The sequence below is a fragment of the Podarcis cretensis genome, assembly GCF_951804945.1.
Source record: "Podarcis cretensis genome assembly, chromosome: 15".
Lineage (NCBI taxonomy): Eukaryota > Metazoa > Chordata > Lepidosauria > Squamata > Lacertidae > Podarcis > Podarcis cretensis.
Genome location: NC_137185.1, coordinates 17,031,266 through 17,043,878, shown reverse-complemented (window position 1 = coordinate 17,043,878; position 12,613 = coordinate 17,031,266). Strand labels below are relative to the sequence as shown.

Sequence of the window (12,613 nt, the reverse complement as noted above, 5' to 3'; positions counted from 1 at the left end):
GCAACATCCAGGAAATGAGGAGCCCCTGGAAACAAGTGGCTTGGCGCTCGTTGATTTTTGCTGGCGTGCATGGTGAAATCTGGCAACCACATTGTGTGATGGCAACGTTTATATGGGGAGCTGGTTGTGTCTCGTGACTGCTGGTGCATCGGATTCATCCATATCATTGCATCAAGGCCACAGCACCTTGTGGGAGTCCTTCCACCTCTGCAATTTGAACAGTGGTGCTTTGAAGGCTTGTGGCTTTGCCACCCATTGACATCCATAAATGCCGGCACTGCAGCAGAAATGGAGATGGTTTGCAATTGCAGACATATCAGGAGACTGGAACCAGGAGATGCACATCCATAGTCAGGGAGACTGCAGTGGTGGAAGATGCCAAGTCTAAAGAAAACAGCTGGTGAGTCGCTGCTGCATAGGGGAACCGGGTGGCAGTGGCAAGAGAGTTGAGTACAAATGCCCTGGCAGAGCCATTCTGATGTTCCTGCTGGCGCCTTTGCACCGCACCACCCTCCTTGATGAAGCCGTCGTTTGTGATACACCAGAGCCCCGCACGAGGCGGAGGAAGGGGGTGCGGCGGGTGCGGGCCACCCCAGGTGTCACCACTGACAAAGGGGGATGACAAAATGCTGGGCAGCACTCACTGTGGGGCCTGCAGTGCACCCGAGCCGTGCGTCTCTCCTGGGAGAGATGTGGTGGCTCAGGCACCGCGCTGCCCAAACGGTCCGCCCACTGCCTCCCCCCCCCCCCCAGCTGTAGGGTGGCTGAGTGGGAGAAGGCAGGCAGACTCTGGAGGCCCTGCGGTGTGTCCCGTCCCTATGGGCGGCTCGCCCTGCCCCTGGGCACACCATCCCCAGTGCCTGAGCGCCGTTGTCCATGCAACTTGTGAACCAGCCCTTTATCTCTACCACTAGCATCTTATAAGAGAGATCATTATTGTTGTTACTGTTGTGAGAAATGTGAATGAGAAGGCAATTAAGCGTGTATGATTCTGCGGGTTGAGGAAATATGGGAAGTTTGGGCAGCAACCCAGAATGTGAGTGTATCTCAATGCAGAGCTTGCATTGCCCGTTGGGCACTCATGTCTGCAACCCTTTGGCCAGCTCTGCCTTGGCTTTGGTCTTGCACAGGTTGGCTCCTTGCTTTTCCCTCAACCACAAGTGCCTGGAGGCCAGAGAAGCTGGTGTTCTGGCACCCTGAAGCATCTCTTCCTGGAGAGGTCTCTGGCCACTGTGGGAGACCTCTGAGCGCTCCAAGCTGCCAGCAGCCTTCCTGTGAGTCCATCCAACAGGAAGGCTCCATTCCTGTAGTGGTTTCTCTCTAGTTTCTGGTGAAACAGATCCAGCCTTTTTTCATTTATTTTTTTTAAAGCATCCTAGCAATTAAATCGCTTCTGGGCTTTGGCTGTGGGTAAATGGCCATCAAATGAATGAGCGATTCTCCCACTTCCAAGGACTGTGTGGGTCGCCCTGCCACCCGCTTGCCTTCTCTCATTCATTCCCAGCCTTGGCATCTATTACAAGTTGAGCTGACCCTTTCCCCCCTTGTCCTCTTCACTTGATCCTTTGGAGAAGGATTAGAGCTATTTAGCAAAGTGGTTAGTGGGATTAGAGGCGATTATCTCAGGGGAGGCTGGCTGCTTTCAAAGGGGGGGGGGTAGAGGGCCTGGCATTGGTATGGAGGGGAAATTCCTTGATGTAGAACTGCAAGGGTTTCTAAGAAAACCTGCCCAAATTCTGAGAAGTCTTGAAATTTAGCTCTTTCTTTCTTTCTTTCTTTTTGCAATATTCATACACACTTCACAGATGTCTTCTCTCCCCTTGCACCAACCAACAAGTCTTATTGCAGAAGAAAATGTGGGGGTGTTGCTTCCAGGGTTAGTTACAGAGTGTGTCTGGTTTAGAGGGCTACAAAATGCTGACAATTTGGCCTGTTTCTTAACTGATCATTACTGGGGAGGTTTCTGCCTGGGATGTGTGTTTGCCCACATGCACCTTGGCAAACCTGAAGGGAGCATGAATGGCTTGAGGAAGCAGCAGAGACTTCAAGTGCACCCAGATTTGCTTTGCACTTCTCAAGGCAACAGGTTATTGGGGTGCAAAGAAGCAAAACTCAAAAGGGGGCAGGACTCACACATTTAGTTATCAGAATGGGGAGCAGTGGAGGAGTTTCCCAGGGTCAGGTCTGGTAAGACTTTGGCTTCCTGCACGTGGAAAACTAGTGTGGCAATGGGAAGTCTGGACCTAGAACAGCTTAGTCAGTAGAGAATGAGAGAATTCATCTCAGAGTTGTGGATTTGAGCCTCATGTTGGGCAAAAGATTCCTGCATTGCAGGGGGTCGGCCTAGATGACTCTCGTGCCGCCTTCCAACTCTTCAGGTCTATGATACTATGATACTATGATACTATGACTTCTTTTCTGCTGGGGGCTTTTGTTTTTGGTGTGCTCTTTTAATCATGTGACCCTGGAAACAAAAAAATAACCCTGCTGTGTATAATGGTAGTTATTTGACATTTGATCACCTCTTTGTGGGAAATGGTGTCTGGAAAATACAATGGCCCAAAATTATGTAAATTGTGCACGTGAAATATAATTTATTGGTCTTGTGTTTGTGGTGGGATTTTTGTGTGGAGACTCTTACTGTATACATATTTTTTTCATCTCTGGAAATGTTTCCATATTTCCATAGCATGTGGTCCTTTGTGTTGGTCTCCCCAATGGAGGTCAGGCCACGAAGATGGACTTGCTCAAAGGCTTGGACAAGGTCTTTGGGTCCTGAGCTTATCAATCCTTGTAGATGGATTGTTGAACAAAGTAGATTTTGAAGGAGAAAGTGCCTGTGGAAATCTCTTTATAGTATCTCCCTCTATGTGTATGTTTTGTTTTGTGTGTTTTTTTGTGTGTGAATACATACATTGTGCTAACTACAAACTCCCAAAACTGGCATCTCCTGTAAATTTATAACTAAACTAGCACAGTACTTCAGCATAGACTTGGGGACATGACTATGCTGTTTGCGGGGGGGGGGGTGATTGTATGTCAGTACTCACTGAGAGGTGGTGGTACAAAACCCAGGGTTTGTGGTACACAACTGGCACTTAAACCTTTACACCAATTTCAAGGGGATACCAGGTTTGGAGGTTCAGGTTTGGAGGTTTGTAGTTATGCAAGTTACGCATAATGTGGATAAAGGTCCTCAGTGAGAGGTGCCACCCTGTTTCTTTATGGTGCCCTCCAGGTGTTCTTGGGTTGCAACTCTCATCGGACCCAGGCAGCGTTGCCCAGTGGTCACAGGAGGGGAAAGCTATATGCTGCTGTCACATAGCACTTCCTTCTGTTTCCCCTGATGATTCCCAAACTGTTAACCTCCTCTTTATATTCAAGCTTTCACATGACGTAAAAACCACTTCCTGAAATATAGCAGAATATAGCACAAATTTAGCACTCACTTCGTTATTATTCACTTCCATTAAAAATCTATTGCAGATTTAGAAATTATTACTTTACTTTAAATAGAAATTTTAAAAATGAAGAGGCAGGGAATCAGCAGAACCTTCTTGAGCTACGTAAACAACACATGGTTGTTTATATGTATTTGGTGTTTATGAATGAACGTCAGACATCTTTAAGTTGAATAAGGGCAGTTATTTTTAAATCCTGGGTGTTTTACGTACCTTCCATAAATACTGAATTACCTCATATAGGCAGGATGAGTTATCTCTGTGTGTGTTGGTGGTAAGAGATGAAAGTTATATGTGCAATTGGGTGGGGTGGAGTGGGTTGCCCCCCATGTCCTTGTGTTTGAGTTGTCGCTCTTTGCAACTCTCGAGTAATCCTGGAAGGAAAGTCCCCCTTTGGCAGTGCAGTCTAAGCCCCAGATGGGTGTGCATGGGATTGCAGTCTCAGCCATGGTGAATGTGAGGAGGACCAGCTAGTGTTATTTTTCTAGAAAGAGAGGTGCTGGAACTCACCATGGATGCCTCCCTCCTTGTCTTAGAATGGCAATGGTGCCCCACCTGAGAGGTGCTGGAACTGAATTCCAGCGAGTTCCGGATGAAAAAAGTCCTGGGAGCAGGCACTGAAAAGAGGGAAGGAGTACCTTAGTTGACATCTTTCTAGGTGACTTTAAATAATTCCTTTAAGCAGAAGCATCTTGCTGTTGTTGTTTATTGGGAGTGACAAAGAAGCAGGGAGTCCAGTGTGATGCAAACACACCAACAGAGCCTGCCTGGCATACCTGCTGGGGCATTTGCTCGCCCTCCCAGGGGAAGCAGCAGCTGACCGCCTGTCAGGAAGTGAGAGAGGGGTCCCCATCCCACCTTACCAGCCGCTTCTACCTCTAAGAATCTTACCTTGTTCTCAGGCGTAGGTTGCACCAGGGCAGGGTTTCTATTGATTTATGGTGGGGCAGGAAGTCCTCGCACATGCTGATTCTTCCCAGCATCTAAACAATGCCATTGGCACCATGATTCACCTATTCCTGGGGAAAAAATACAGTCCATCCTTATTAAATATCCAGCCGGCAGCTGGTAGGATGGAAGCAGAGCAGTGAAATAGATGGATCCAGAAAGGCAACATTTTTTTTTATTTATTTTTTTGTATTTCTTGATAAATGATACAGAAAATAAAAGGAAAATAAACAAATACTGATACAAAATCGACCAAAAGAAAAATAAAACATATACACCCTACACTACAAACATAAACCTTACACCACCACCTCGTGACTTCCCTCCACCACGACTTGACTTCGTTTAGTTCAAATTTGAATATTGTCATTGCATTCTTTGGATTATTTTTTTCAGCAAGGCAATATTTGTTGTTCTACCACCTGCACCAGAACCCTTGCGTGGTGATCTTCTCAAGGCCAATCCGGGCTTTCTGCTTCTTGTTCTTCTCTGCTGCCCAGTGTTGGATGGATCCCATTGGGAACCGGGAGGCTAACAGTAGGTGGCACCAGAGTGAATGACGGGCAGAGCCAACTCCTTCCAGTTTGGTCCTCCTCGCTGCTGAGTTCTACAAGGGGCAACTCTGAGACTCAGAAGGAAGAAGCTGCTAGGCAGCACTGCCTCCCATATCTGGTGGATGGGGTGGCTGGGGGCAGATTGAGGTTGGTGGAGCAGTGTGCCTTTCACTCGAATGGGCCAGCCTCTGCTGCTGCCGCCTCCTTCAGTTTCGGGGTCTGCAGAACAGCTGGAGTTGCTCTTTGCCCTCGTGACAATGATGCATCGGGTATCTTTCCCTGTCTAGTTTGAGTAAGAAGACGAGGATGGGGAGTGGTGGGGAAGAAAGATGTTTTGCTCCTGCAGAAGACAGCAGTGAGCTTGGTCCCTGACCTCCGGCTCCATCCATCAGATCCTGAGACAGGAGGGGCAGCAGAATGGCTGACCAGGTCAGGCTACTCCTGCTGTGACCAACCGGACATTGATTTCAGCTTGGCTACTGTGTGAGTTAGAGGAGCAAGGAGGCCTCTGATGGAGAACCACACAGATTGGGACACTCATAGTAGAGCGATAGGAGCGGGTGACGCCCTTTATCTTATAGACCCCAGGGAGGAACATGGGTGCTCTTTCTTGCCCTTCCAGTTTCTCCCTCTCCCTGCGTAGCCTGGGTTTTAAACATAATTAGATTTGTGGCAAAAAAAAAAAAAGAAGAAGACCTACCCTGGTTTGGATCCCAACAGAGCCAATATCATTTTAAGGTCAAATTCCTGGATGATGACAAAGTTCTTTCTTTTCTTTGCTACTTCACATGTGCAAACCCAACGAGGAGTTATTTTACTAGATGCAAGTGGGATGGCAATGTACGTTGCCCCACATGCCAAATTACATTTTGGAATTCTTGTCCATAAGGAAATTGGGGAGGAGATGCATTTCCATAGATAACTTTTCCTCCCCTACGCTTATTGAAAGGTGTGCAGCTAAGGCTATTAAACACACACTTAAGACACAGCATGTGGATGTGACAAACATAGTTGTGAATGCAGCAACGCAGTGAGCTGTCTTATGCTGAGAATGACCATTGGTCCATTTAACTCAGTACTGCCTGCACTGACAGGCAGCAGCTGTCCAAGATTTCAAGCAGATGTCTATCCCAGCCTTACCTGGAGATGCTGCTGGGGACTCATCCTGCAACCTTCTGCATGCAAAGCAGATGCTCCACCCTTAAGTCCAGCACAACCACATCCTACAGGTATCCCTGAGTGCCACAGGGAGTGGCTGTGAAATCAGCCTGCCCGGTGGGGTGACACTGAATGGCCCACCACATCACATGTGCAGTGGCCCTCCAGGGTAGCAAACCTGGCCCCTTGATTTCACAAGGGGTGCTTGACCTTTGCTTGCACTCTCAAGGCCGGTATCTAAACTTCTTCAGCTTGTCCTGGAGCTTTGCTTTATCTCAAGTTAGTTACCATCCGTTATCTGCTGCAAGGCTGATGTTGCAATAGCAACCCTGCATTTTGCTGATGGTTGTGGGTGAAAATGCCATTGTGAAATCCGAACGCTTTGCGGGGCAGAGTCGGGTTTCGGTATCTGCTCCTCAAGATCTAGCATTACGCTCTTGTAAAACTCAAGATTATCCATGTATAACTGGAACTTGGATGCAACCAGGAGGAGCTGGAATCTGTTGGCTCTCCTTGTGCCTCTGTGATATTAGCAGAGATGTTTTAACAGGCCTTCCATCCTGTTCAGTTTCCTCAAATGCCTGACTGAAGCAACAGTGTTGCTCCCCACACTCCTTAAAGGCTGCAGACCCAAATAGACTTACTTGGAAGTACAGTGGTACCTCGGGTTAAGTACTTAATTCGTTCTGGAGGTCCGTACTTAACCTGAAACTGTTCTTAACCTAAAGCACCACTTTAGCTAATGGGGCCTCCTGCTGCCGCCGCGCTGCCAGAGCATGATTTCTGTTCTCATCCTGAAGCAAAGTTCTTAACCTGAAGCACTATTTCTGGGTTAGCGGAGTATGTAACCTGAAGCGTATGTAACCCGAGGTACCACTGTACACGTCTTTGAAATCAGCAAGGTTTACTTTTGAGCATTCATAGGTTTTGGGTCTAAGACAATGCGCACTGCTACATGTTGAGGCTGAAAAACTTCATCCTGTGCATATTTACTTGAAAGTAACTCCCATGAAAAGGGACGCGGGTGGCACTGTGGGTTGAACAACAGAGCCTAGGACTTGCCGATCAGAAGGTTGGCAGTTCGAATCCCCGCGATGGGGTGAGCTCCCATTGCTCAGTCCCTGCTCCTGCCAACCTAGCAATTCGAAAGCACATCAAAGTGCAAGTAGATAAATAGGTACCGCTCCGGCGGGAAGGTAAACGGCATTTCCTTGCACTGCTCTGGTTCGCCAGAAGCAGCTTAGTCATGCTGGCCACATGACCCGGAAGCTGTACGCCAGCTGCCTCGGCCAATAAAGCAAGATGAGCGCAGCAACCCCAGTGTCGGCCACGACTGGACCTAATGGTCAGGGGTCCCTTTGCATTTACCTTAACTCCCATGAAACAAACGTACGGTTGAGTTACCTGGTTTTCTCCAGCTCAATAAGGCTGGCATTGAGATTGGCTGTTCAGTGACCTGATGCGTACTATGTTATGTCTCTGATCCCATGTGATCACACTCTCTAGAGAGCCTCGCTGAACTTTACTGCCCTTCATCTAAAGATCACAGGATGGTTGACAGCATAAAGCTTCGCGGGCTTCCTTTTGAGTAAGTGTGCATGGCCTCCGGCTGCACACCTATTTCTGGTCCATCTGTTTTTCTCTCTGCTTGAAGAGGGTTAGTCTCCTCCTCCCTCTTCTCCCGCCTTCCCCTTGCCCCAGGTTGCCTCTGAATCATTCTCCCATAGCCGGGAGAGCAACACAGCTGCCCTCCAAACCAGGCTGCAAAGGTGATGGAGCAGTTTCTGGGTGGTCTCTTGTAACCTCCAAGCTCTCTCAAACCCATCATTAAAAACAAGTGGCTCGAGGGTCAGGGAAAAGTGTCCTGGACACTTTCTCTCGGTGTTATCTCAGAGCGGAAGACGGATGGCAGAGAGCGCTGGGGTGTGTGTTTATTTCTCCAGAGCCTTGGCTAGTAAAACCTTCTAAATATCCAAACGACATTATTTAAACAATGCGTGGAATCTGTTACTTATTATCCAATGGCCTGATTATCTTTTCCCACACCAAACTCTTTAACTGGTGAATGTCTGCCGACCGGTTGCATCTGAAAATGTTAGCTCTTCTGACCATTGCAGCAAAACCTGTGGTTTATGTCTTCGGTTTCGCTTAGAGAGTGGCCAACCTTGACTGTTCTGAACATCGGTGAGAGAGGAGGAACAGAAAAAAGAAACGACAAGATCCTCCCTCATTACTATATCTTAACTTTCATAATCTACAGAGGGGGTGTTGTTCTCTGCCAGCTCTCACCTGGGCTCACCCTTCTCTTCTCACAGCCTCTCAACCTGTGACATTTCTCCTTGCCCACCTCTCACATGGGGTCCAAACTGTCCTTCCCCTTCATCTGTAGACAGTTCTTATCAAACTACAACGAGAGATTAATAATATGCCTGGTAATCATGGATGAAAGAGGGCCTTCTCGGTAGTGGCACCCGCCCTGTGGAACGCCCTCCCGTCAAATGTCAAGGAAATAAACAACTATCTGACTTTTAGAAGACATCTGAAGGCAGTCCTCTTTAGGGAAGCTTTTAAAGTCTGATGTTTTATTGTATTTTTAATATTTTGTTGCAAGCCACCCAGAGTGGCTATGGAAACCCAGCCAGATGTGGGCGGGGTATAAATATATTATTATTATTATTATTATTAGGAGAAGTAGAAGCTGGAAAGATACAGTCTACTTAGGTCTCACTTAGGTCAGGAGGGGAGAGATTCTTCTACAAAAAGAGAAGACTCCCAAACCAGTTAAGAGGGGTGTAGTGATCCCTTTGGGTCTGTTACTTGGAGTACCTCAGGAGTAGGGTTGTCTAAGGGGTGTGTAACTGACAGGAAGCACCATGTTGTTTAAGAACCAAAGTATTAAGCGGCAACAGCTGTGCAACAACTGAGAAAGAACTGAAGGGAAATAACTGGAAATAAGCTGAGCATTTACCCTTTAATCTAAAAACCTGTGACATCTAGCTGAAGCAAAGTAAACATAAACTAGCTGAACATAAGCAACTGAAGTTTAAAGGAAGGTGTGCTGGATTAGAATTCCATAACATTAGTTAGATTTAGTATAAATATTATTAGGTGAACGGCTACCTGAAATAATATTATAACCTGAAGTATCCTTTGTTTTACCCACTTTGTGTCATAAACTTCCTTTGTTTAATAAAACATTTCTTGTTTATTTGATCAAATCCTGCCTGAGACTCCAAATCATTAATTTTCCCTCCCACAAGATAATCTGGGGTAATTTATAGAAATTTGTGTAATTGGTGTACTGTGAGGTGGGTGCGCTATATTTAAGTGAGGGCCGGCCCAAAGGAAAAAGTGCCGCTGTTCCATCCCAAGGAGCTTGTCTAGAAGCACAATCCAACAGCAACCTCAGGATTAATTTCCTAAGCAGTCGCACAAAATCACAGATGGATCTGCTAGACTGCATTGGTGGGATAGGAAATGTCCTGCGAAAACAATCAGCCCACAAAAAACATCCCATTGAATCCCACCTTTCTTTCCAGAACCAAATAATTTTGGGAAATCTTATTCAACCTCCTCCTGTTGTCTCTTTACTAAACAGAGACCTTTGCCTCCTCTTTTAAGATGTGTTGACTCATTTAAATGTGTAGCAAATATAAAACTGCCAGTTGATGAACTTTCAGGCTGGGAGAAAAAGGTCACGCCGAAGCAGGTGACTTGCGATGACCACTCAGGACTCAGCACCTGTGTCACGATTGCTGCCTCTCCCATCGTCCTGAGTTTTGCAGCTGAACCATCCTCATTTCCCTCCTTTCTCTCTCTTCCAGATATGGAATGTGCCGACGTGCCTTTGTTAACTCCAAGCAGCAAAGAAATGATGTCGCAGGCGCTGAAGGCCACCTTCAGCGGTTTCACGAAAGAGCAGCAGCGGCTGGGAATCCCCAAAGGTACAATGAGCTCGCCATGAATCCGGCTCTGAATGAACATCGGCTGTTTCGCTGAATGAGCTCTCGCATCCGCTTCTCGGTCATTTGGTTGTTTGGATCAGAGTCAAAACCTCTTTGCAGCAGTGACTTCCCCTAAAGCATTTGTAATGTGGTTGCTGAACATCTCCACCATCCCTGGGGAGCAAAAGGTGTAAATGTCACATGCATGCAGGACTGACACTTGATCAAGGAAATCTTAGAAAATTAACCATAGGCGCTTTAGTCCATTAATGGGAGGTGTAAGGTGGTCCATTAATCAGTCCATTCAAGTTGCACATGAGGAAAATAACAGTTTCCCCAGTGTGGTGATCATTTGCCTAAGATTCCTTTGAGCTCTCCTGTAGCTCAGAATAAACGGTGGTGGCTGCTCTATGGGTTCATAGACCACTTTTTGGGAAATGTGCCTGAACAAAGTGAAATCACTCTAAACAGTTAAAGTCCACATGAAAAAATCCACAGCACCCAGTAGAAGTAGAAATGCAGACTGCAAGAGAGAGAAAATTCAGCTAAAGGGGAGAAACATAAAAGGCTCCAAAGTTTAATATGGTCCCTTCATGGCCTTTAATCTTTCCTTTCCCTGTGTGATGATGTTTCTACCATATATTAGATTAGGTGTGAGGACCCTGAGCCACAACTCCCATCATCATCCCATGCTTGCTGGGGCTGATGGGAGTTCTGGTTCAGCAACATCTGGAAGGCCAAAGGTTCCCCTGCCTTATGAGATGGTGCTCTGAGCGGCTGCCTTTCAATTCCTCTCTTCTGTGGCTTCTTTGCGCAGACCCTCAGCAATGGACGGAAACCCATGTCCGGGACTGGGTGATGTGGGCGGTGAATGAGTTCAGCCTGAAGGGCGTGGACTTCCAGAAGTTTTGTATGAATGGAGCTGCCCTCTGTGCTCTGGGCAAGGACTGCTTCCTGGAGCTGGCACCGGATTTTGTAGGAGACATCCTCTGGGAACATCTGGAGATCCTGCAGAAAGGTAACACTACAATAGACTTTGGCAAGAGCGTGGTCTTTACGGTTATGGCTCACCACTGCGGGGAATACTCTTCCAAGGAAGGTCTGCCAGGTGCCACCATTAACCCCCTTTTGGTGCCAGGTAAAAACCTCCCTCCTCTCCCAGGCATCTGACAGATTGTGATCAGCGTCCTGCTGTTTATTGCTAACACTTTTCTGCTGTTGACATTTGCTGTGGGCTGTCATAATGTATTTTTATTGTCATGTATTGTTTTCATTTTTATGCCATGTATTAGGCTCTTAATTTTTTTGGAAGTTGGCTAGAGACTTTTTTGTTGTTGTGAGCAACTAATAAATCAAATGAGCAATAACAATTACAAACAAGCTCAGGAACAAGGTTCCATCATGTGAGATTCCCTAGATTCCCAAACTCTGTCCTCTGCACTCCATCACTTTTGCCTGGCTGTGTCCCCGTCTGCTCTCAGCTCCAGGCTTTCAGACCAGGATCTCCCCCAGATCTCCCTGGAGATCTTTTGAGCTTCACCACTGTTCACGTGCCTTCCCCACTGCCTAGCTGAGTGATGCTGCACAGTCTCTTGAGAGAGCTCTTCCACAGCTTTTCAATCAATGGGCTGAGAGGATCTCTTAAGAAGAGTAGAAACTGAATGAGAACAAAGCCACAGCACTAGAAGAGTTTTGCACCTTTTAGCAATGCCTTAATGGCTTGTCTCTTCCCTGTGGGATGGGGATGGCCCTACCATTAGGCAGAAGGAGACAAGTGCCTCTGGAGGCAGATGCTGAGGGACAGCAGTGGTTGCTCCCTGATGGAAGCATCCATTGGAGTTTGCCACACAGTCCTGACTGGGGGTCCTAAATTAGTCTGCTGCTTCCGATGCATGGAGGACCTGCCCCACCCCCCCCCCCCAGTGCTGAGAGCACATTCAACCACCCAGCCAGCCAGCTTCTAGATCAGCCTTTCTCAACCTGTGGATCCCCAGATGTTGTTGAACTACAACTCCAACAAGGCCAGAGCTCAGGGATGATGGGAGTTGTAGTCCATCAACATCTGGGGACCCACAGGTTGAGAACCGCTGTTCTAGATGAATAGAGGGAAGGGGCTGCCTTTATGTCCTCCACCTCAGGCAGCAAAATATCAGAGGCCAGCCCTGCTGTGAGATCTCCCACATACAGCCATACTCTCTTCATTTACCTCTTTGCCAAAAGCAGGAAAGTTTCATGTTAAATACAGCCCAAGGTAGCACGTGTGTCCCATACGAAGTCCTGAAGTTTATTGCTGCCAACCTGTGAGTGTTTTGGTGTGTGGGGCTGTAGGGTTCATTCCTCATTTACCCAAAGGCAAAGGAGGACCTTCAGCTAGTCCTGGGTCATGCTGGACCAGCTTTGAGAAACAGACTCGCATTCATGCCTGAACAATGCAAACAAGCAAGACGAAACCAATTGTAAACAGAGTGTTGCCCACTGAGATGTTTGCAGATCATTTGGGGACCTTATGCGATAGGTGGAGACAGGTGCTCATTGTGCTGTTTTTGGG

General features: G+C 47.2%; 1 protein-coding gene across 2 annotated transcripts in view; it reads left to right on the top strand.

The window, feature by feature from the left end:
• The window catches only part of ETS1 (ETS proto-oncogene 1, transcription factor), a 106,296-nt gene that overhangs the window by 69,974 nt on the left and 23,709 nt on the right, over positions 1–12,613 (top strand). For both annotated transcript variants that reach the window (XM_079954561.1, XM_079954562.1), the window contains 2 exons: positions 9,946–10,065; positions 10,883–11,083. In XM_079954561.1, coding sequence (XP_079810687.1) covers positions 9,946–10,065; positions 10,883–11,083 — 321 coding nt within the window. The remainder of the gene's footprint in view (positions 1–9,945; positions 10,066–10,882; positions 11,084–12,613) is intronic.